A 26,007-nucleotide genomic window follows, 5' to 3' on the forward strand; every position below is an offset into this window, starting at 1 on the left:
ACAAAAATTATGCTAATTGGGTCATAAATGGCCACAGTCACCTATGAGAGGGACATGAATTCAGCAAAATCCTGCTGAAGGGAAGACTTACCTGATTTTGCTATGTAGTGGGTGATTAAAGTATGTGGAAAGGGAATGGGCTGGGCCCTATGAGTAACCCCAGTTAGTAGGTGCATGACTTTGCTATCCTCCTGCATTATTTCATAGTCTCATGGTTTTAATATCTTAATGGGTGTTGCTGGATTGGCCAAAGCAAGTCACAGGCATTTCATTAGGACCCTAGGGAACTCTATTAACTTGAGCAAAATAAAAAGGAAGTGAAAATATATTTAACACAATCTGAATCTGAACCAGTTGTCAGAGAGTTTGCTACAAGTGTATGACCCAACAAATACAGTACACTGTTAATGTTAGTTAAATAGAAGCACTGACAAAATCCTGAATACTTAAATCAACAGACATTCTGCTAATATGATTCGGCATGTTTGTTCATGTCTTCAGCACTCTGGCAACCCAAAAGACTGCTAGAATTTAGCAAACTCTTTTAACATCCCACAGTGTATTTAAGGTAGAGACCAGCAGACAGGCCCACAGAGACAGAGACAGACTGAGGGTGACCCCTCCGCTCTTCTCGACAGAGTATGAGCATTTACCCACATTTCCTTCCTTATCCACAATGGACAGAGTTACATCAGGTGAGCAGCAGGAGGCGCTGTAGTTCCCCATCACTACAGTTATGCCCCCATTCACCACCGTTTTCTGGGAGAAGTTTCCTCTGCCTTCCTGGATGGAAATGGTTTCAATACCCGAGCCGTTGCCGTCAGTGATGTTGACAGACAGGTCCCAGGTTGACTGGGTGCAGTCAGATGGGCAGATTCCACTTACTCCAGTTATCTCGCACACCGGAGGAGTGATATCAGTCATCTGTTTGAAATGGAGGACATGAAATTAAAAACCAAGTGTGCACACCAGAGCTGGTGTACTCATAAATTAAACAGGTATTTATTGCTGTAATTAGTATTTAGCCACAAAATATATGATTAAATATAAATACTAAATATAATGTTATTTACAGTTTATTTAATTCATTATAAATTCATTACAGGCCTGCATGTCTCCTCTTCTCAGAGTGCAACAAACTCTAGCACTTTCGACATGGCCACTGAAGCTACAACAGCAAAGATATCTAAATAGTCATTAGTGTGGAAACACTTTAAATTTCTATTATACAATAAGGCAAGGCCCTATAGAAAATTCACTACACCAAACCAGCAATAAAGAAGCAAAAGACTGTACACCCACAAGATGTACCAGCAAGAGTCTAATAAATCAGTCAGCATGTGTGGAAGGTGTGTAAAAGCCCAGCAATGCTGCTGTGCCCCTGTCTACCTAACACACTTTCAAAAGATAAGGTTTTTTAGGGGTTCTATGCAGAACTATGCCAACTCAAATAGCCATTTGGATGCTTAAATGGTTCCTCTTTATAGTCCCACATACTGAACCCTATTTGTTTAGAGTCTACCAGTGCAGAACTCACTAACATGCCAGTACCATGTCAGTCTCACTGCTTTGCATAGAATGGTCCACAACCCAAATCATGACTGGTCGTCAGTGGTGCTATGGTGGTCCTTTTCCATTTAAGGAGAGGGTATAACGAACAGGTCTCTGGGTATACTTAATAACTTTTTACTATTTGCTCCACTTTCACTCCTTTCTGTCCCTTGTGGTAGGAAGTGTAGTCCTTCTGATATTTACAGAAGTTACCTTGGCAAGGACAGAAAGGTGAAGCACAGCATAATTAGAATCCGAGCCTCCTGGCCCTTCTGCCGCGATGGTCAGAGTGATATCAGTCCCTGACGGAGTGTTTGCAGGTGTTTTCAGAGTCACTGTGCTTTCTGCACTAACCCCAGGCACCAGGTTCAGCCTGAAACCAAAGACAAGTGTTGTAGTAAAGTGACTTGACTTTCCTCACTGTTGTTACTATATAATTCACTTTAACATTGTAGTAACTTGTGCATAATAAGCCTGCAGTATAACAAAGCCTTGGTGTAGTCATGGATGACCAGTTATCACTCTCGAATCAGGTTGCAAATCTGACTCAGTCATGCAAATTTCTCCTTTATACAACATCCAGAGAATTCTACCTTTCCTCTCTAAAGAGGCCACCCACCCAGGTGCTTGTTCAGTCTCTTGTCATTTTGCTGGCCTGCAAAGCCAAAAATGGCCCAACTCCTCCGTACTTGATGACAATGGTCATCAGTGGTAAAACAAACTTCTCCTTTGTGTCTGAACGGCAGTGTCACCCGCTTTCTTCAAAGGCAGACTAAGGAACCAACTCTTCCAAGAGTACTTGGGCAAAGTGTAGTGTATGTTGACAATTTAGTAGCTTTTAAGCTTAGAGGTATCTTTTTGGAGCCGATACAAACTAGCTAAGGGTGATTTTTCTGATTAAACAGTGAAGTCGCTCTGGAGAAGAGCGTCTGCTAAATGCCTTAAATGTAAATGTAAACTTTGTTAGTTGACAAGAGTACTTATGACCTTGCACAGGTTTATTGAATGCTTTTAGTCTTGCCTACTTTGTGTTATAGGTAAGAGGAATGTCTCTGTCATTTCTGGCACTGATAGTGTAGGTGCCTCCGGTTCCATTGGTTGTTACAATAAAAGGCAGCTTAAAATCCTCTCCAGGCAGCAGGGTGCTGTCTACTGTAGCCTAGAGAGACAGGAGAAGCAGAGAAATGACACAGGTATCACAATGTCATGGATTGGTACATTTTATTTTAGTTTAGCCATGATTAAGTCATTTTTTATCACGATTCAATGATGCCAGGTTCATTTTCTTAAGCTTAAACTTTAACGCCTCACCAAAACAAAATGAAGCAATATGGCATGGTAGGCCATGTGTTACTGTGGTTTTATCAGTTACTGGTGTTTTCAGGCTGTGTGTACCTTGATAATGACTTTAGACAGGGACATCTGTGTAGTGCTCTGCCTTTGGAAGCGGCTTGAGGTGGCCGTCTCTTCTCCTTTCATCATGACCACAAATTCTCCTTCTGGAACTTCACTCACGGTCACCAAGAAATCCCCACCTCCCATCTGCTGTGTGTTTCCAACAGCCACTCGCGTCCCTGAAACCTCCACAAGAGCAACCTCTTGTATCTTCAGAGCCTCTGCGCCCTTCTGCCCTGTTACTGTTAGCATCAGCTTGGCGGGTAAGCCTGATGTATAAAAAACAGAAAAACGTCATTAGACTCATGTCCAGTATTTTGAAGGCGTGGTGTTACATTCTTAACCTCTGAAACTGAAAGGGCCTTTGTGTGAACCCACACTGAGAATAACTTTTACAACTTCTACAGTGTGTGTGTGTAATTGTAGAAGTTGTAAAAGTTATTCTGCTTTCATGTTCATTCTGTTCTTTAATTTCTATGAAATGCAGTTACTATTAAACTAATGTTGAATGAAGAGTGAGGCATTCCAGTGTGGGCTCACACACAGGCCCTTTCAGTTTCATATATATCATGTGCATATATAAATAAGTATTAAACACGTCACCGATTTTCTAAGTACATATACTTCTAAAGGTGCTACTGACATGAAATTCTCACCAGATGTCAAATACAACCCACACAACCCACACATGCAAACAAATCAAACTATAGATCTCCATAATTTAACTTACTAAATCAAACTCTCTTTCTTCATGTGTTCAGTACTTTTTCCCTGTTTCTTATTACTACACAACACTTAATTTATGGACATTTATGCGATGACATTATTTAGCAATGACATTATTTAGCGTTTTTTGTTTGAAAATTAGCTACATGTTCAGCACATACAGTATGAAAAACATACTGTAAACATACTAAGTAAAAAACATCTTGTGTGGTACCTGTGCCCAAAACACAGCACCCAAAGGACCTAAACAGCTACAGGCCGGTGGCACTGACTTCCCATCTGATGAAGTCACTGGAGAGGCTGGTCCTCAACCACATCCGCCCTCTGGTGAGCCCATCCATGGACCCTCTTCAGTTCGCCTACCAGCCTGGTGTCGGGGTGGATGATGCTGTCATCTATCTTCTACACAGAGCTCTTTCTCACCTGGAGAAGCCCGGCAGCACTGTGAGGATCACCTTCTTCGATTTCTCCAGTGCTTTTAACACCATACAGCCAGGGCTTCTAAAGGACAAGTTGGGACATTGTGGAGTGGACAGTCACCTGTCAAACTGGATACTGGACTACCTCACCAACCGACCCCAGTATGTGAGGGCACGGGACTGTGTCTCTGACTTGGTGGTCAGCAGCACAGGAGCCCCTCAAGGAACGGTCTTGGCACCGTTCCTCTTCACCCTGTACACTGCTGACTTCATGTACATCTCACCGACCTGTCACCTCCAGAAGTTCTCTGATGACTCAGCGATCGTCGGCCTCATATCCAATGAGGAGGACAGCGAGTACAGAGAACTTATTCAGGACTTTGTGGACTGGTGTCTGCAGAACCATCTGCAGATAAACGCTGGAAAAACCAAAGAACTGGTGGTGGATTTCCGCAGGTGCAGACACCCCTCTCCATCAGTGAACATCCGCGGTATGAACATCGAGAGTGTGGACTCTTATAAATACCTGGGTGTTCATCTGAACAACAAACTGGACTGGTCAGTCAACACTGCAGCTCTCTACAAGAAAGGCCAGAGAAGACTCTACCTGCTGAGGAGATTGAGGTCCTTTGGAGTGCAGGGAGCGCTCCTGAGGACGTTCTTCGACACAGTGGTGGCATCTGCCATCTTTTATGGAGTGGTCTGCTGGGGCAGTAGCATCTCGACGGCAGATAAGAAGAGACTGGACAAACTTATAAAGAGGGCCGGCTCTGTCCTGGGGTGCTTCTTAGACCCAGTGCAGGTGGTGGGAGACAGGAGGATGACAACCAAGCTGGCATCCATGCTGGAGAACAGCTCCCACCCCATGCATGAGACTCTGGCAGCACTGGGCAGCTCCTTTAGCGACAGGCTGCTTCACCCCAAGTGTGTGAAGGAGCGGTATCGCAGGTCCTTCCTTCCTGCTGCCGTCAGACTACACAACCAGCACTGCTCCCAGCGGACCACATACACACACACTTAACCACATACACACACACTTAACTACACACACATGTTCATGTTCAGGGTATACTATGTGCAATATCCCACCCCCATGTGCAATTAAGAGTCTTTTACTGTAAATAATATTGTTTATTGCTTTTTTAATTCTTATCTATATTGTGTGTATATAGTGTAAATTATTTATTTATCTAAATTTTTTGTAACTGAGTGTCCTGCTATCCCTTTCTGCTGTTACACTGTGAATTTCCCCACTGCGGGACTAATAAAGGACTATCTTATCTTATCTTATCTCTTATCTTATGTAGGCTATAAGCTATGCTACACAATGACTTGCCTAAAGTTTCCAGAAGCATTGGGTCTCTGGGGAGTTCTATGGCTCGTCTTCTGGATTTAACTAAGGATATGATGGATTTTGTCCCATATGTAGATTTGCACTAGATTGTTTTAATAACCTAATTTTTACGGCCCTTTGACAGAAGGTAAAAGGTGGCAGAATGTCACAGTCTGTAAAAATGACTGAATGGCACATTCGGACGGAACTAAAATCACTGAGAAACAAACGATAATTACGTTACCCCACCTCCCCATGTAAAACTAATCCCATTAAACCTAAAGAAAACTGCGAATACATCACTAGGCTTTGTAAAGAGAGTGGCCTAGCAAGTTGCAATATCTAACAAGGGAGCAAGTTGGGACCAAACTTGATAAAAGAAAAATAAATAAAAAAATAAAAAAATTACACTTTATTTTTGCTGAAATATGGATTAAATCTCATAACTAACTATCATTCTTTTACTCTTCCCTTTTACCCAATTATCCCCCCCCCCACACACACACACAGCTGCTCCTCTCTGGTGGAGCATATTCTCTATTTAAGCTTCTGTGTCTGAGAGTCATCATGTTCAATGAGATATTATAAGAGAATCATTTTGTTGTAAATGAAGGCCAAAGTACAGAAAACAGAGGTGTGAGCCTACCAAATAGAGGGCAATGTTGTGTACAGTGTTCTGGGATTTCTCTTAAGAGATAATATACATCATTTACAAGCAGCCGTAGATATAATGACAATACCAACCTGTCTGTGGACGACCCTCGATTGCAGCATAACCTGGGTGAGGCCCTATAAATTCCTCCACAAAGTTATAAATGAATGTGATGGCACTTTGACCTGAAACACAAACGCACACACACACACACACACACACACACACACACACACACACACACACACACATCAGCAATCTTTTTTACACTTTTCAAACTAATGTTAATGACCAAATATGCATAAATACTATATGTTAATACTGTATAGTATACTAAACTATACTATACTGAAAGTTTCAAAGTACTGCCTCAGTTACAGTTAGGTTGCACAGTCATGTACATTACTGAGTAAATTGCTTAGGAAGTTATAAAATTGTTTACGTGAATCTCTTGATTTCAGTCTGTAAGAAGATTCTGTGAACAGTGCGCCAGCAGATCACCCTATTTGCTTTAATGGAGGACTGAACTAGGCAACTATGTTTTCTTAAAGAGGGCTTTGGAAATTGGTAAACATTCGGATGGGGTTAGTTTCACATGGGGCGGTGAAGAAATGTAAGTTTACTACAGGATGTCTGTAAAATTTATGACCCATTCACATGGAATAAGAAATCTCTGCATGACTGACTGAGTGGCTACTCGATTTACGAACTGTTATATATTTGCTACATTTTCAGCACAAATGTAGGCTATAGACTACGCTACACAATGACTTGACTAAAGCAACCAGAAGCGTTGTGTCTCTGGGGAGTTCAATGGCTTGTCTTCTGTATTTAACTGAGGATATGAAGGAATATTTGTCCCACATGTTGATTGTTTTCATAACCTGAGGCTATTTTAATGGGCCATTTAACAGAAGCTTTACGGGTGTGTGTTGTTTATCTGTAATCGCATTTTTGTAACAAACACTTATTGCATAGATAAATGCCTTTACATATAATTTTCTAAGGTGTCTTTGCCTAATATTGTAGCCCTAGGGTAAAGCTCACCGGTGACTTTGATGGCGTAGGACAGTGTGGACTCTATGCTGATATTCCACAGTCCTGTCTCTATGGGAGAGCTGAACTGAATGCGCCGCAGGTTCCCTACAGTCTGAATCACAGCCAGAGAGCCAGTACTGGCAGTGTTAGACTGAGACACACCTGAAAAACACAAGCAGGTGATATCAGATAAGAGTGGTTTGATTCATGTCAAGCTGTAATTACAATAAAAACATACCATAATTCATAATAATTATTATAATATAAAAAAATCCAAACCTGTAATCAATTACACTTTAAGTTAAGAGGTAGAAGAGGTGTATATTGTATTGTGATTTTAATTTCATGCTGCACCAACTATCATAGTAAAAAACATTATTTGACATTTATCTTTCACATTCTGTGTCCCAACACACACACACACACACACACTTCTTTATGTGTTACACTAGTGAATGCACCTCTAATAGTGGTGCACGATTTGACCTACTGCTTAGTGTGGTAGTCTGAGGTTTGGATCATGCAGAAAGGCTTATTGCAGGCTAAGGTGTATTACTCAGTAACTACAGAGACTTCTGTTCAAACTGGTGGGGCTATTCTCTGGTAATAGAAGTTTGTAATAACTCGGCATAAGCTGTTTAAGAGGCTAATTTACCACTCCACACTGCACGCTTATATAAAATAGGCCTATTGCTATTAAACATCAAGTCATCATAGTCATCAATAAACATTTATCATTTTGACTAATTACATACATTATACAGCTGGGTACACGCATCGTGTTCGATGATGTATTCTAATTGAATACGAGGCAACTGAAGTTCATTTTGTTGAGTAACTGTCTCTACTGTCCAGGAAAGATTTTCTACTAGATATTGGAGCATTGCTGTGAGTATTTGATTGCATTCATCAACAAGAGCATTAGTGAGATCAGGATGTTGGATGATGACCATCCCACCACATTTCTAACTAATCCCAAAAGTATTGAATTAAGAACCAACAATTATTGCAGCTCCACTGCTCCACAGTTGAATACAGGGAGCTTTGTACCCTGCCAGCCCACGCCTGACATTAGGCATGATGCCAATATGTTCATGTTTATCTGCTTTAGAGAGTACTATTCTATTGACAGTACTTCTCTGCAGGGACTAGACAAGCTGTATGTGTACATTTGCACATCGGTATCAGTAATTGGTGCGGTTTAAAGTAGTTAAATGCATTCATTAGAAGGGGTGTCCAAAAACATTTGGACATATAGTGTATTCCCATCTGTTTAGTGCATGTGCCAGCTTTCACCCTCACCTGACGGGCTACGCAGAGTGAATTTGAGTGAATGTCCTGTGATATAGGCGGTGACATTGGACACAGATGCGTCCAGCAGGAAGGGGAAACTCTCTATGCGGCCTGGGTTCCTGGCCCGCTGTAGAATTGTCACCTAAGATACAGAGAGGGTTTAGACTATGTGAACAGAAAATACAGACGATTCTGAACATTATTAAATTCAGTAAAAATCTAAATTCTTTAGCTCCGATCAGAGCCAGCTGAGAGACAGAGACAGAGAGCTTCTATTGTTTCTGAGCTACTTTAGCCTTGTAGCTTCAGTATAAAGTTGAAAAGCTCAATTCAGGGCATCAAACAGATCTTGTCTGATCAACTACACACATCAGATTTCACTGAAATTTCTGATTTTGTAAAAGTTGTTTACTCATAAAATTGTCAACTGGATAAGAGACGCAGCAACTAATGATGCCTTCAGAACCAGGCAGAACATGATTTCTTACCAGAGCGGATGTAGAGGTGTCAGCAATGATATCAGTGGCGCTGGGCAGCTGAGCCTTGGACACCTCTATAGCTTGACCTCCAGAGGCCAAAGCCAAGTCATAATACAGCTGGAAAATTGAGGGCACCTCATCCCTCACTGCTCTTGCTGATCTTTTCCCTGGTGTCATGAAGTAGGACACCTAAGCATAAAAGAGTGAGTGCACGACTGAGACAAATGCCAAAATTGTAGGAGTAAATGTACAGTTAAGGACAAGATGTTCAATGTAAACATGCTTTGTCACTATATATATATTGTATATATATATATATATATATATATATATATATATATATATATATATATATATATATACTGCTTTTAATATACTCCATTTTTTGTTTTTAGTTTTCTCAATGATTTGAACCCTGTAGCTCCTCTGTACACTGTGTAAGTAATTCTGGATTAACAGACCAATAGAAATGCTTTAATGACTTGGAATAAACTCTTATTTTACATTAACTTCTGTTCAGTATGTTGGAGATACATGTTTTTCACTGGACACTGATGATATAATATTAGTATTCCTTGAGACTGTGTAAGAGCTTGAGCCATCTGCTTTGTATTTTGTACAGCACAATCACTGCTCTTCGTTCTTTTAGGTAGCGGCCCAGGAAATATGGATTATAAATTATAAATATATAATTGTGGACCTTTTTGGGGCTTTATCTTCATGTAGGAGAAGAGACACTTACTGTAGATTTAGTGCTGCGGATGAGGGCGATGATGGTTTTCTCTAAGTGTGTGTCTTTAGCTGGAGCGTCAGTAAAAACATAGATGTGAGAGGAGGCAGGTGCTCCAGTCAGAGCCAACTGAGAAAGAGAGAGGGACAGAGAGAGAGAGAGGGGGGGGGGGGGTTAAATATAATCATATTATGGAGAAAAGGTCCTAAATGGCTTAATACAGTAATATTCACTAAGAGGACTAAGAAGAGGAGTCCTTCCTCTGTACCTGCAGTCCAGACAGGCACATCTCTGGTATATCCCCACCCCCACTGGCACCAAGCTTCGCAATCTCTGCCTTCATCACATCAGGGTTAGTGGTCCGTATAAGTGGTCCAAACTCTACAAAAGAACAAATTAATATGAAATATACATATAACACATCTTTATATTACATATAAATATTTTAGTAATAACATACAAGCCAGCAGTTCCCAACTCTGATCTGCATATCTGCATATTTTAGTCTTCTTACTTGTTAAGACCCAGTCTTGCCAAAGCAGCTTGGTTTTAAGATCATATTAAAGCAGCATTATAAGAGAATTGGTATTGGTCTGTGTTCCTGAACTTCCCCTACAAGTGGGGAGTGTCATGTGTGTCATTGTGCATTTATAATGTGTATGAGCACCCAGGCTTTGGGATGAGAAAGCTAGGGATGCCCAACCAAAACATATGAGTAGGGTGACAATTGAATAAAGTCCAGACCTTTATATTTACAAGGGGATTCACACGGGGTGTTTGATCTGGGGTGAATGTGAGGTGAAGCATGCCTGATAGGGACATGCTATGCCAGGGACATGTATGCCAGAGCATCCCAGGTTTTGAGGATGTCAGCATATTTTTAAAATGCAATCAAAGTGGATTTGTATCTAAGATGAGCATTACGCATTACTAAAAGCACCTTTTTGATTGGATGCAAGTGGGACTAAATCAATGACAATTCAGAGTCCAGGTAAAGAAGTTATATAAATCACATGCAGAATCAGAATTATTCAGGCTGCATTGGGGAACACTGGCTGTCTTAGGCACCTTAGTCCTTAAACCTTTTTTGGAACCTTGATGTTTGCATAAAGTTATATACCTGCCTTTTCATTGACTTTAGAGCTGGAGTGATTTTAATGAGTATTTGGGTGGTTTAGACTAAATACATCCCACACACTGCAGTAAAGACAAATGACAAAATCACAAAGTCACACCCTCTCATGGACTCTGCACGTGCATTTGTTGACAAGCTGGGAGATGCAGAACCAGCATTGCAATATTTCAATATTGCAATATTACAGGATTTTACACAAACATGGCTCAGTGTTGCATAGTCTGGGCTGCTACACCACAGTTACAGAGTGCAGTAGCCTGCATGCTGAGCCCGGAATGACAATGACAAAGAAGCAATTCCCTCTATTACAAGTCAGTAGGGCATCAAAATGATTCTGACGCTGCTACATAATGCTGCTTTAACTGGTGGAGAGAGGGTTTAATGTGATGTTCATTCTACCATTTAGGACTCCTCTTTCTGTTGAGATGATTTTGGGAAGCCATGCCTTGAATAAGGTGTGTGTTAGAGCAGTAAAAGTCACTGTCCATATAAAAAAAACATGTATCTCCAAAACAGCAACTGTACAGGAGAATGGAAAAGCCTACTTCACTTTCAATTAAAGCTAATGTCATTTTGGAACATTTCTATTGGTCTATTCATCCAGAATTACTTACACAGTGTACAGAAGCAGCTACAGGGTTCAAACCATGTAGAAAACTAAAAACTAAAAAAATGACGATGCATGTTTTTCACTGGACAGCAGTGATATGCAGTTGAAAATCAGTGGCTGAAGACAGTGGTGCTTTTAGTGATCTGAGGAAAAGGAGAAGGAAGGTGGGTTGTGATTTGTAAATAATGCCACTGTTGTGAAATGTCTCAGGAAGCGTACGTGGATCGTTGAATGGGACCAGGATGTATTCTGAAGGTTCATCCTGGGTGCCTTTCTTGCTGTCAATGATGTTGTGTGCAACTCGTTTAGCCTCAGCGATGTCATCAGCCATACTGCCTGTAGTGTCAATCACAAAGCACAGGACAGCAGAGCGAGCAATACCCATTAACCTGGAAGAGAAAGAGAGAGAGAGAACGAGAGAGAGAGAGAGAACGAGAGAGAGAGAGAGAGAGAGAGAGAGAGAGAGAGAGAGAAAGAGAAAGAGAGAGAGAGAGAGAGACAGAGAGAAAGAAAAGAGAGAGAGAACGAGAGAAAGAGAGAGAGAGAATGAGAGAGAGAGAGAGAGAGAGAGAAAGAGAGAGAGAGACAGAGAGAAAGAAAGAGAGAGACAGAGAGAAAGAGAGAGAGAACAAGAGAGAGAAAAAGAGGAAAGAGAAAGAGAGAAAGAGAGAGAAAGAGAGAGAGAGAAAACGAGAGAGAAAGAAAGAGAGAAAGAGAGAGAGAACGAGAGACTCTTTAAATGAATACTGCTTTAGTTAATTATCAATTCCAGGAAGCTAAATGGTTTCTAACTTGGTTACAAAATGTGAAGCCTAATGTGGCAACAACTCTCATGAAACAGCCGATTTAAAAAAACACTGATAACGTGTGCAGTGACATTGTGCTTATTGCTTATTTGGACCACCGGCGGGCCGAAAGTGTTAGTACAAATTCTATTACCAAAAGTAATAGTCAGCTATTAATATAAATGCTCTGTTCTGTTTTCCTGTATTCTAAAAGCACTCCTCTCAACATCGACATAAGTTAAACTGCTGCAGGCTGAACAAGCAGGTAGAAGTAAATGCATGTGTTTTTTTTATGAAATGACAAAAACAGTACATTCAAAACAGCCTGTTTTCATAACTTAGTTTCTACATATGGACTGTAAGGACTGGGGAAATACACACACTAACACACTGCTCTCTGTCCTGTCCGTTACCTCAGATAGTCCTTATTGCCAGCTGCCCCTTGAATGTCCTCCAGGAGATGGAGTGATGCCTCTGTTGCTATGGCAACAGCGGTGTTGTGCAGGTCCGCGTTGTGGGCCCGCCGCTCATCTTTATTGATCCCACCCCGAGGGTTCTGGGTACTGCTGAGGTCAGCATCCCCACCGTGACTGCATTTACCTGAACATACACACACACACAAACACACAGTTTAACATTCAGAGTCACACTGGGATTTAGGAGCAGCCTGCCACTTATTTCTACCCTCTAGCAGTTCAATTAATAATAATAATAACTAATTCTGAAGACACTACACACAGCTTTCCTGAAGCTATATGTCATGCCTGCCCCTGTTCCGTTAGGTCTGCCTCTGTTCCTGTCCTGTCTGTCCTAGTCCCGCCTGTCAATTTGTTTTTCCACCTGTGTCTTCTTTGTAACCACGCCCCCTTGTTACTCCCAGGTGTTTCTTGTTATACTTCCTATAAGTACCCCTTTGTTTCAGCCTTCCTTTGTCTGGTCTTGTGCATGTTCATGTCGGTGTGTGTTCACGTCGATTATATGGTTTGTGGACTTGGCCTGTTTGTGTGATTCTTGTATAGTTTTCTTTGGAAATCTTAGTGCTGGTTTTGTTTCTGTTAGTTTTTTTTTTTATTTTTTTTTTTATATTCCTTAATAAATATCCTTTGTGTATGTCCACCTCTCCAAGCTCATATACATACCGTGACACTATACGGCTTTCTCATAGTCAACTACAGCTCTGAGCTTCATTCTGTACACGGCTAACATCCTTCCTTTGTGCTGTTTGTGCTCTTAAAAAGGGCAGAAAGTGTTATTACAAACTTCTTTTGCCAGAGAACAGCACCACCAGTTTGTACAGAGGTGAGTAATACACCTTAGTGTGTAATAAACCTTTCTGCACGAAGGGGTTAGGAACTGATTTTTTCTGAACCCCTTATTGTGCATGATTTTTATTACACCCTGAGGATTACCAGTCAGTAACTACATGTAAAGCAATACAACTAGTTTAGTTGTTTCTAAGTCAGTAGTAGGAAAAAGCCTGGAACCACTGGTGGTTCTAAGGAGTTTAACCCCTTAAAAAGCCCATGTCTTGCCAGCGGGCCGAAAGTGTTATTACAAACTCCTATTTGTAATAACTCCTGTAGTTACTGGGTAATACACCTTACTGTGTAATAAGCCTTAAAGGGGTTAAAAGGTGAAATTATTATTATGCAGTTTTCAGGATGATTTTGACATTCACTAATTTTTTTTCTTATTTGGGATTTGGCCAATTATGAGGACAGTGTAATTCATCCTTATGAGAGCATCAGAGCAAAAATATGTGGTTTAAAACCACATCATGAATCTAATGTGGACTTTGTTTGTCCTTTTTTCAAGGAGATATTGATGAAAGAGGCCCCAAGTTTGTAACGGTCATGCGTGAGTATCAGAACTTTATTTAATGTAAGGGTTCTTTACCAGTTCAATGGTTCTTCACCCTCATACACGTCTTTTACGTACATGGGACTATCCATAGGACCACTATGGTTCTTCTACGCCATCACTCCCACAACAATTTAACGCACCTTTGTAAGAGTGAAGCTGTAGATCGTACACACATCTCACCTGCAAAACTGGTGCTGTATTATTAAACAACATCAGTCCCGGTCAGTGGGCTGGTAGTGTGTGTGGGACCATTAGCTCTTTATAGCTGAGTGTGTGTTTGTTTGTCCACATGTTAAATCTGACCTTTAGGTTTGTTGGCAGAAAACAGGCCCATGTACCCAGACGTGAGTTTCTTCTCATTCACAATGGCGGGCAACAGCGGGTTTGAACATGTACCACTGGCACAGTCACTGCAGGTTGGTGTGTTCACATCTACACAGACACACACAAACATACACACACACATGGGTGTAATGAACAGTGGCGGTTACAGCAGTAAGCTGAATTATGATTATGCTAAAAGCTGTATTACAGTGGTTATAATGTTAAAACTGTTGTATGATGTAGGGTGTGGGGTGGGGTGGTCTCTTTTAGTTTTCCTTCACCATGCATGTGTCACATTCAGTCTCACATTACCTGCGACATTGCTGATGGTGAGGTCAGGTCTGATAAGGTTGGGATATGGCTTTTTGTTACCCAACTCAACCCAGTTACTGTGGCTGTAAAAATCCTGCAAGAACAGTCATATGGTTACTCATAGGATTTTTGTAAGTGTTTATGGCTTCACCCTTTTCTGTGCAAAGCTGCAAATTACTGTCAGTATCATCAGTCAGTATCAGTTCTGTTTCACTGCTTTTTTCCATGCTGGTCTATTTCCTTGTTAAGGATTTTGTCAGTGTTGAGGGATATATTAACGCATAGTGTCAGGAAAGAGTCTGTACAATTGTAGAAAAATACCCTACTTAGTCAGTAGTTAGTAACACCAGCGTTGGCAAATATCAAAGCTTATAAATGCATTAGGAACACACAGCTTAGCGATATTATGCGAACGTTTTGCCCAGCATCGCAGATAGCAGGCATTTATCGGTCCACTGGCTTGATAAGCTCAGCACCAAACTGGCTGTTTGGCTTGTTTTTCTACCCATGGACCACCCAGATAATTGTCAAGATCTAACTAGCTCTCTTTCCAAACTAATTTTAAAGTCACAAAGACATTTATTTTAGTAATATAAAGTATGACAAATATTATAAAATAAGAAAAAATTATTTAGTCGAAAATGGCGTTGCTGAAAAAGATCATTGAACATACTAAACTGATTTATACTAATAACAAAAGTAATAAACGAAGAAAAAAGTTATTAGGCTGTTGGTGGAAAATGAGAGCTGAAAAGTGACATTTTGTGTAATATTCTACTTAACCACCCGTGGCCTGCCCAGAAAACACTGAGCGATGCTCATGCTGGATGTTGAGGAATATTATGGATCATTGTTCTGTTCCAGAATTGTCACTTTTCAGTTTGAGTTTCTTGACTGATTGTATCACATTTGCTTCTAGATTTGTTGATATTTAGTTGGAATTCATTCTTCTATCTACCTGACTGCCACTGACTGCCACACAAACCCAAAGCTGGTTATTTTACAAGTAGTGTTTTTCATCTAATATTGCTTGTTTGTATCTCCAAACATAAACTATATGGACAAAAGTTTTGGGACACCTGCTCATTTATTGTTTCTTCTGAAATCAGGGTATTTAAAAAAATAAGTTTTCCTGTTTTTTAAGGAGTAGCTGTCTCTATGGTCCAGTTTCTTCTCCAGTAGCTGAATGCATTCGTTTCGGACATATAGTGTTTTGCAGACTTTTACAGAAGGTTTGAGAGTATATCCAAGAGCTGAATATGGGGCTCTCTCTATCTCTCACCTGAAGAGTGTGTAGGACTCGGCCTAGTGTTTCTCTTGCAGCCTGGAAGTTGCCATTGCGGATGTTGGCTTTGATGGCGGCCATGCCCTGCGTAATTAGAGCACGTCCCTCAGTGAAAGTCTCACTGTTGAAGTGATGCCGGTCACTGGACATGAAGTCTCGGTCCACCATGCCGTTCTGCATGTAGATCTGATTCAGGGCTTCACGGAACTTGGCAGCAGACACCTGACCAGTGGCTGAACCAAGACAAGCACGCAGCAGCTCCTCTACTGAGGAACCCTGACAAAGAGAGAGAGAGAGAGAGAGAGAGAGAGAGAGAGCAGTTAATCAGTTAAGAGGTACACACACACATGCACACACAGATCTATTTATAGCATCATTAATGAATATAATTATAAGGTGAATTTAAATGTACATTACACATGTACACACACATACACCCTTACCGTTGGCTTGAACTCTCTCCCCTCTGATTCAGCCACTGCTTTACACACTTTGTAGACTTTATTCATCACCGCATCTCCGGTGATGGTCACATGTGTGTTACCTCCACCCCCGACCGGCACAAACGCCTGCACTCTGGACAACAGCACGCCCAGAGTGATAACACACACTGCTGACCTCATCTCCAGCTGAGTGAGCGGGAAACACACCTGCTGTTAAAATAATCACTGCAGATTACATTTGCCTACATCTGTGAGCAGTAAAAAAGGATTTTCTCATTATCGAGACAATAAAATGAACTTTGCACCTTCTGATAAAAGTCTGATAAATCTGTTCACATTCCTGTAAGTTACACCCTGTAACTAGTTTTTCTTCTAGGAATAAACCAATATGCAAAAACAGTCATTTTACTGCAATAACAACAGTCATTTTACTGTAATAACACTGGTTATTATTCTGCATAAACAACAGTTATTTTACTGCAACAACGCTGGCTATTTTAATGCAATAACAACAGTTATTTTATTGAAATAACAACAGTTATTTTACTGTAATACCACTGGTTATTATACTGCATAAACAATAGTTATTTTACAGTTATCAAAAAAGTTTTTTTTTACTGCGTAAACAATATTTATTTCACTGCAACAACACAGTTTATTTTAATGCAATCACAAAAAAGATAACCATAGATAACCAGTGTTATTGCAGTAAAATAACTGTTGTTTATGCAGTGTAATAACCAGTATTATATTGCATAAACAACAGTTATTTTACTGCAATAACACTGGTTATCTTACTGCAATAACAACAGTTATTTTACTGCAAGAACACTGGTTATTCTACCTAATATTTCAACAGTTGTTGTACTGCAATAACACTGTTTTACTGTTTAAAAAAACAGTTATTTTACTGCAATAACAACAGTTATTTTACTGTGATAAAAAAAGTATTTTACTGTAATTAAAAAAGGTATTTTACAACATAAACAACAGGCATTGTACTGCAGAAACACTGGTTATTTTACTGCAATAACAACAGTTATTTTACTGCAATAACACTTCATTGTATTTTAACACTAACAAAATGTATTTATTGTAATTATTAAAGAAATTCAATCAGTCAGTCCAATGAAACTGCAGGTAACAACAACTTTTTTTAAACATTGTTAAATACACACAGACAACATATACAATAAAAGTACTGCACAAATTTCAAATGAGTCACTTGCATGCAAAACTAATTATAGACACTTTATTGACATTAAAAATTATTTAAAATTATTATTAAAAATTGTGATGCTCCGTAACTGAATTCAGAAATCATCACTCGAGGCCAGTTACCACTTATTAGTGGTAAGATGATCCTCACTAGGAGAGAGAGAGCGTTCAGTTTGATGCTCGCTCAACCTTCTGAAGAATAATCTTTGTGCTTTTGGAAAACCTGACCATCTAAACACAGAGTTGCTCTACGCACAGACTCTGGAGATCCTTCCTCAGAGAGCCAACAAGCTCTTCAACACCTTCCCAGTGGGGCCGGAAGAGGGAGGTGGACAGAGGAGGATGGAGTACACTACTGAGACTTTACTTAAATCCCATTATATGCACATGTTTATTTAGTGTTGTCATCTATCTGTTGATACCCACTCCTCCAACACGTCTTTATAACTGCACTGCCTTTCATCTCTGGTTAGTTTCAAATGCATATGTTTACATTTACTCAGTATTGTAATTATTGTATTACTGTTACTACTTTTATATCTGTCTATATCAGATCATTACTGTAACACTGAGAGCCAATACTAAATGTGCAGCGCACTACAATTACAGCATCATTTTAAATGTTAAAATGGAATTTTTCATACCTTCTAGTTTAAGATCCAACTTTCTCTCTGTTACTCTCTGGACACACTGGACTGTCTGTGATATCATGTGCTACAGTGCACTCTTCTGTATTTATGTAGATTAACAAGCAGGGTGTGGAGTTGGAAGGTGTGGTAATTGAATGTTGACTAATTATTAACTGTTTAGCCTCACTGTGATGATTACGCAGGAGTTGCTCTATAATGTTGCAATCACAGTAGTCAAATACTGAATGTACAGAATTTCCTCATAACGAGGAACACAGGAGTTTTCCTTTTTTACTGCTGTGTAACTAAGCAGACAGTTCTCCATTTGTGCTAAACTTTGCCCTCACGGTTTGTATGTTGGCAGTTTATTTACACACAAAGTACTGAACAACTAAAGTGACTTCTGAATTTGTCTACACAGGACAGATGTTGGACTCCTTCTGTTTTTTTAGACTGTTTAAGGATTTCACAATTGTATGTATTGTTGTTATTACCACTGATCCCCTCAGCAATCACATTCATTCAGATTTCACCAGCAGTTCACCCAACTCATGAAGTATCTAATGAAGTATTAAATAATTGGAAAATTCAAATAATACTGGACTTTTCCCCCTACATTGCAAATTAATTTCATGGTCATCCAGACTATGAAGGAACACATAAAGAATTTAATAGTAAACGTAAAAGTGTTCAACCAAAACCAAAATATTATCTAAGGGTGCTGTTAACTTGTGGTTTTTATGAGATGGAAACTCTGATGAACTTATCATGTACAACAGAGGTAACTCTTGGTCTTCCTTTCCTGGGGTGGTCCTGATGAGAGCCAGTTTCATCATAACCATCGTTTGATGGTCTTTGCGACTGCACTTGAGGAGTTCTTGAAGTTCTTGATTTTTTTGGAATTGACTGGCCTTTATTTCTTAATGTAATGATGGACTGTCTTTTTCTTGACTTAGTTGAGTAGTTCTTGCCATAATATGGATTAGAACATTACTCACATAGGGCTATTCACTGTATACCAACTCTACCTCTTAACAACATAACATAAACAACAGCCATTTTGCTGCAATTGCACTGGTTATTTTACTGCAATTAAAAAAGTTTTTATTGTATTTTTATTGATATATGAATTTAATCTTGTATGAAATTAGCCTTATTGTATTTTAATCCTTGTTTTAAATGTATTTATTGTAAATATTAAAGAAATTCAATCAATCAGTCCAATAAAACTGAAGGTAACAACAACTTTTTTTAAACATTGTTAAATACACACAGACAACATATACAAAAAAGTACTGCACAAATTTGAAAGTCACTTGCATGCAAAACTAATTATAAACACTTTATTGACACTTAGACATAATTATTTATTGTTCTTTTTAAAAATGGTGATGCTCCATAATTGAATTCAGAAATCATCACTTGAGTGATGATTAGTGTTAAGATCATTCTCACTGGGAGAGAGAGGCTCTTCAACTCTACCTCTTCACACCTGATGGTCTCAAACACATTAGGGGCAAGGAATTGAAGTAATTAACTGAAAGCCATTCCAGGTGACTGCCTCATAAAGCTGACTGAGAAAATGCCACGATGTGCAAAGACGTCATCTAAGCAAGAGGTGCCTACTTTGAAGAATCTAAAATACAAAACATATTCTGGTTTGTTTAACACTTTTTGTTTACTAAATAACTAAATGTTTTTCTTCATAGTTTGGATGACTTTAGTTTTAACAGTTCTATATATTGATTAACACACATTTGATGCACACATTTAAATTAAGTCAATACACAAGTTGAACATTACAGTTGGACTGTACTTTAATAACTGCACCTCCACAGACCCCTCTGTCAAATTCTTCTTCATGTTTGTGAATAACACTAAAGTCTCTGGTCTCATCAAAGATTTTGAGTCTGCTTACAGTTGGTTAAACAGCTGATGCTTTGGAGCATCCCAACCTGCAGCTCAATACGCTCGAAACAGAGGCAAAGATGGTGCCCTCCTCTACATTTTTGATATCATGAAGTCCCATGAAGAAACTACATTTGCCAGTTACCAGAAGTAAAATGTCAGCATTTATCACACATATCACAAAGAAGACCCAGCAGAGGATGTACTTCCTCCACCAGCTGAAGAAGTTCCACCTGCCTCAGAAGCTGCTGATTCAGCTCTGCACAGGCATCATAAAGTATGTAATAGTAAATGCAATTAAAGCAATAAAAAAATCTATAGATAACATGATGGACTTAACCTACCTGGCAGTGTCTCCGCCCTTCCCCTAATGATGTTCTGTGTTGAAGCATTTTGCTTTATGAGGGTCATTCATGGGTGAAGCTCTATTCAAAGGTCGTCTCAGCAACAAAGAAGGGTTCTAAAAAGGAGACCACATCATAATTTCATAAAACCTCCTCCATCTTCCCTGCTCCAGAGGTTCCTTCACCCTGTGTGAAGCTTTTATCAGGGCCTTTAGTAGACCTATTTCCAGTACTGGGAGGAACTTGGTTATTGAAGCTGCTACCTTAAATGACATTTTCCAGATTATGATAGTTTATCATGGCTTATATGAGCTGACTATTTGTCATTATTTCTAAAGTGTCCTCTCTCAATTTCATTACACTACTTGGCTTCAGAGTAAAAGTTCACGCTTTCCATTTATGTAATCAAACCCAGTGTAGAGGGTTTAAGATAAGAACTACAAAACACTGGGTTCCTAGGAACATTGTTCCTAAAGTAGCTTAATTACTTTTTAAAAATTACTTTTTAAAGTAGCTTAATTATGTTTTAGATAGCTAGATAGATAAAACTTAGTGTTCATGTTTAAGGAATCCACATTTGTCTTAATGTCAGATTCGTTATCATATTAGCTACTTGCTAGCTAGCTAGCATCATAAGAGGTTAATTCATGTTTGTCAGTGGACAAATGTGAGGTCCTAAAAGTAGATAAGGAGAACCAAATCAAAGAAAAAATATTACACTCTGTCATTTATTTATTGAGGGAAAATGATCTAATATTACATCACTGTGAATGTCAAGAGTAGACCCCATTGCGCAGCAAATAACTGCAACTAAACATTTCCAGTACCTGTTATTAGTTTTTGCTACAAGAATTATATAATTCAAGGACTGCTGGATTAATGTCAGGACTTTGACTTGGCCATTCCAAAACAGTAACTGCATTCTTCCTTGGCCATGATTTGGTAGAACAACTTGTGTGCTTAGGGTCGTTGTCTTGCTGCATGACCCACATTCTCTTGAGATTCAGCTCACAGGCCGATGATATGTCCTTTAGAATTTGCTGGTATAATTCAGAATTCATTGCTCCATTAATGATGGCAAGCCGTCCTGGCCCAGATGCAACAAAGCAGGCCCGAACCATGATACTATCACCACTGTGTTTCACAGACTGAATAAGATTTTCGTGCTGAAATGCTAAAACATTTAAAACATCAATTTAGGTCTTATCCATCAACAAAATATGATTCCATCAGCCTTCTGGCTTGTCCATGGCATCTTTAGCAAACTACAGACAAGCAGTAATGCTCTTTTTGAAAATTTCTCCTTGCAACCCCACCATGCACATCGTTGTTGTTCAGTGTTCTCCTGATGGTGAACTCATAAACATTAACATTAGCCAATGTGAGAAAGGCCTTTAGTTGCTTAGAAGTTACCTTAGGTCCCTCTGTGATCTTGGCAGGATTTCTGTTGGTGAACCACTCCTAGGGAGGGTAATAATGGTCTTGAATTTCCTCCATTTGTACACAATCTGTCTAACTGTGGGCTGATATGAGTCCAAAGTCTTTAGAGATGGTTTCATAACCTTTTCCAGACTGAAGAATACCAACAGCTCTTCTTCTGAAGTCCTTAGAAACCTCCTTTGCTCGTGCCATGATACACTTTCACAAACCTGTGTTATGAAGATCACATTTTGATAGATCCCGATTCCCTAAATAAAACAGGCCACCCACTCACACCTGATCTGATCATCAAATTGACTGAGAACACCTGACTCTAATTTCACCTTCAAATTATCTGCTAATCCTAAAGGTTCACACACATTTCCCACTCACTATAATATTGTATCATGTTCTTTAGTAAATAAATGACAGAGTCTGGTCTTTTTGTATGATTTGTTTGATTCTCCTATTTCTATCTTCTATCTACTTTTAGGTGGGAAAATCTGATGAAGATTTAGGTTCAATTTATGCAGAAATACATACAATTCTAGGTTTCACAAACTTTCAAGCTCCACTGTACAGCACTGTCTCCAATACCTAAAATGCCCCAATATTCATATTCTCAATTCACATTTGAATAGTTAAGACAAGACAACTATATTCACAATTTGTGTTGGAATGGAATTTGGCTTCCACATTTAACCCATCCGTGCACTTAACACACATACACACCAGTGAAACACACACAGTAGACAGTGAGCACACGTGCACAGAGTGGTGGGCAGCCATTGTTGCAGTGCCCGGAGGGCAGAGAGGATGAAGGACCTTGCGCATAGGCCCAACAATGTCAGATTATCGCCCAGGTATCGAACCCACAATCTCATCATTTATAGCCCGGCACTGTAACCGTTGAGCCAACTGTACTACACTATAACTCTCACAGTGTAGAGTTAACTAAAAATGGAGTTTGATGTACAATCTTACATAAAGGGATACTATGTAAAACCATGACAATGAAATAATCATGTGAATTGTTTAATAAAAATCAGGAAAAGTCACTATAAACAGTAATCTGTTTGTTACATCTAATAAAAGCATTTCAAAGTGGGGGAAGGGGACATGGGACATGGGACATGGGACAATTCATACATCACTAGACTCTTACAGGTTTCTTTAGTAAATGACTACTCAAAGAACCATAAGGATGCTTAAATAGTTCCTTGCCTGGTTAAAATCTTTATTCCTATGGTTGAAAACCTTTAGGAGATGGTTCTATATAGCACTGAATGATTCTGTGTAGTTCCAAAAAGAACTATTCTGTGTAAGCACTACCTCAACTCCACCAGTGCACCAAGAGGATTGCACAATTGACTGAGTTTGTTCTACTAAGAACTGGTGACAGTACTAAATTCTGCCAGTAGGTGGAGATCTCCACCTTATTTTCATTCTGTTCACTCTTCTCTGAGTCAATCAGTACTACATCAATCAGTAATACGCAGAACTGGTTGGGTATTTTTTGTCTTGTACATGAGAAGGCCCGGTGGCATGCAGACCCCTGGTTAGGCTCCCAAATAACCCTTAAAATTGTATTTGATCATGTGCTGGACAAAATCATGCCAGATCAATTCTCAACAAGTCTCAGCTGTCATGCATAATTTCAGTTTCATGCTAAATTTGTTACCAGCATGCATTAAGGAAAAGCACGTTATCTCAAACATCTGCAGGGAGCTGAGTAACAGCTATCTGAATCCATACCATGCTTGACTAAGAAGATACAGGAAACTGATGAAAACATGTGGTTCATGATTTTTAGCTGACACTGTTTTTGGTTGGACTTGAGCTTGGCGGGTGATGAGCTGAAGGGCAAAGCCTCACTTATCAACTGGAAACAGCTATTTTCTACATAAAGTCTCCTTTCTTTCATTTCCTCTCTGGTCATGTCCCTCCTGTCCCAGGTCTTGTCCCAGGTTTTGTTCTGGGCAACCTCCCTCTTTCTGCTCTTTCACGGCCATTCCCACCTGTGTCCCTCCCAGGTGTTTCTTTTTCATGTTCAGTGTATTTAACCCTATTTGGATGCTCCTCTGTCCTGTTGTCCGAGCATGTCCGAGCATGCTAGTTCTCCTCTGTAGCTCCTCTGTCCGAGCATGCTAGTTCTCCTCTGTAGCTCCTCTGTCCGAGCATGCTAGTTCTTTATAAAAAGGTAAAGGTAAAATAAAGGTGCACGTATTTGTCACTGTACAGTGTACACTGTACAGCAAAATGTGTCCTCCGCATTTAACCCATCTGGTAGTGAACACACACTCATGCACACACACACACACACACACACACGTGTTAAGGGCAGTGAGTACACACACACACACCCAGAGCGGTGGGCAGCCAACTCCAGCGCCCGGGGAGCAGAGAGGGTAAAGGGCCTTGCTCAAGGGCCCAACAGTGGCAGCTTATATATAAGGTGACAGTGCCTCAAAAAGGGAGAAATCAAAACACTGCAAAAGAAGGAAACATATCAGGTTTAATGCCAAGTGACACTCTACTCCCTAAGTAGTGTACTATACTGTAGTGTACTATAGTACTATGTACTATGTATGGATTGTGAATCTAAATACAGCAATATAATATATCTACAACAGAACAGTATTTACATTTATTCATATATTTATATGGAAATTGGACTTGTTGTAGTTTTATGACTTATGTAGTTCACTATATAGGGAGTAATTAGGTATTGGAGATTCAGCCAGATATATACGCTTGCGTTGTGAGGTCAGCATTTTTATAAAGCTCTGCTTTCCATGTCCACATGACAACACTGGAAACAGAGTTTTCAAAATTCTCTGCTTTGGAGAGTGTTTATGAAAAGCTATGTTTTCATTGCACAATAATGGCATTTATGTGTACACAAGAGGCCAAAACACTTAACAAAAGTGGACAAAAACTTAAATAATAATAAAATTTAATATCCAAATGCCTGTGGACGGGACTTCGGGGCTTCTTATGAATGCCTATATCTTATATCTTACATGTCTAGTTTATTTGTTTCAGTTTTTTGCTTTTGTGAGATTCTATTTTTCATAGATGCTCCTGCTTTGCTTGTTTCTGCTCACGTCATTGACTTCTCATACACAGACTATTCACATTTGCATACTGCCTCTAGGCCTGCTTTGCTATAAAAATATTTGTATTAGTACATTTGCTGTGGCCTTTGCACACTCTTTTGGCATATTGATGTGTGATCATTTCACCCATTTTAATTATGTAAACTTTAAAGCCCATTGTTTTTATAGGCTTTTATAATTTCTGTGAAATAAAGACTCCAACATGCTACATCAGTTGCAGTGGATGTAAAAGTACCTCTCTAGAAAACAATCAGGAAAGTACAAATCCATCTAATACGGAATATAAAATAAAAGTGTTGAAGAATGACAAACAGGACGTAAAACTGGCCTTAAAGAAATGACACATAATGTAATTTGTAAATCTGTGTAAGGACTATCCGTCTATGTGTGTATGTGGAATCCCCCAGAAGTAGAATACATGAAGGGATTCCACCCACCACATGTTGATGCTTAACTAAACCCCTCAGCCACACACACCTTCCTCTCCCATGTTTTCCTGCCCCTCCCCTAGAGGAAAAGAAGGCAGTTGGTGTACGACATAAAAGTGATACAACCAGCCAAAACAGATGCAGAGAAAAGCAGTGAGAAACAGACAGAAGGAAGAAGGAGAGAAGAAGAAGGAATGCCCCAGAAGAGAAGAGAAACCCAACATGCTTCAACGATGGTGAGTAAAATCTCTCTGTGTACATGCACACAGGCTCTTTGACTTTTACTACACCTTAAGGATTAACATGTAAATGTAAAGCCAGGGACCACCAATTGACATTGATGCTGTAAAACGTGTTCAGACGATCCTCCCAGAATTACCTAAAGTAACACTAAATGAAAATGAAACAGTAACAAGAAATGAAAATTGGCCATTCTTACACTATGATTTACTTGGGAGATTAAGCTTTGGACTAATGTGCACCTTTTTATTATTAAATATCCTGTTTAGTTTAGGCTATTAGATGTGGACTCATTACCAAGTTGGAGACCTTGTATTATAATGGTTCAC

At 39.5% G+C, this 26,007-nt stretch overlaps 1 protein-coding gene across 1 annotated transcript; it reads right to left on the reverse strand.

Moving 5' to 3' along the window:
* Nucleotides 1-531: 531 nt before the first annotated feature.
* On the reverse strand, nt 532-16,556 carry LOC140554312 (von Willebrand factor A domain-containing protein 7-like). Its single transcript, XM_072677196.1, has 16 exons — nt 16,374-16,556; nt 15,928-16,206; nt 14,646-14,739; nt 14,313-14,441; nt 12,560-12,746; nt 11,581-11,750; nt 9,885-9,997; nt 9,629-9,745; nt 8,896-9,075; nt 8,417-8,549; nt 7,124-7,276; nt 6,169-6,261; nt 2,947-3,215; nt 2,577-2,710; nt 1,765-1,924; nt 532-924 (listed from the first exon to the last, which is right to left on the reverse strand). The coding sequence occupies exons 1-16, from the start codon at nt 16,551-16,553 to the stop codon at nt 532-534; spliced, it is 2,784 nt and encodes a 927-aa protein (XP_072533297.1). The 5' UTR covers nt 16,554-16,556.
* Between the last annotated feature and the right edge of the window lie 9,451 nt (nt 16,557-26,007).

This window comes from Salminus brasiliensis, chromosome 4, assembly GCF_030463535.1.
Source record: "Salminus brasiliensis chromosome 4, fSalBra1.hap2, whole genome shotgun sequence".
Taxonomy (NCBI): Eukaryota; Metazoa; Chordata; class Actinopteri; order Characiformes; family Bryconidae; genus Salminus; species Salminus brasiliensis.

Excerpts from the sequence above, each read along its gene's own strand:
- LOC140554312 (XM_072677196.1), bottom strand. The coding sequence starts at position 16,553 with ATGAGGTCAGCAGTGTGTGTTATCACTCTGGGCGTGCTGTTGTCCAGA. Across the intron at positions 9,998-11,580 it reads GGTCCCATTCAACGATCCAC|AGTTTGGACCACTTATACGG; the intron begins GTACGCTTCCTG and ends GTTCTTTTGTAG. Across the intron at positions 6,262-7,123 it reads CTACGCCATCAAAGTCACCG|GTCAAAGTGCCATCACATTC; the intron begins GTGAGCTTTACC and ends TTTGTGTTTCAG.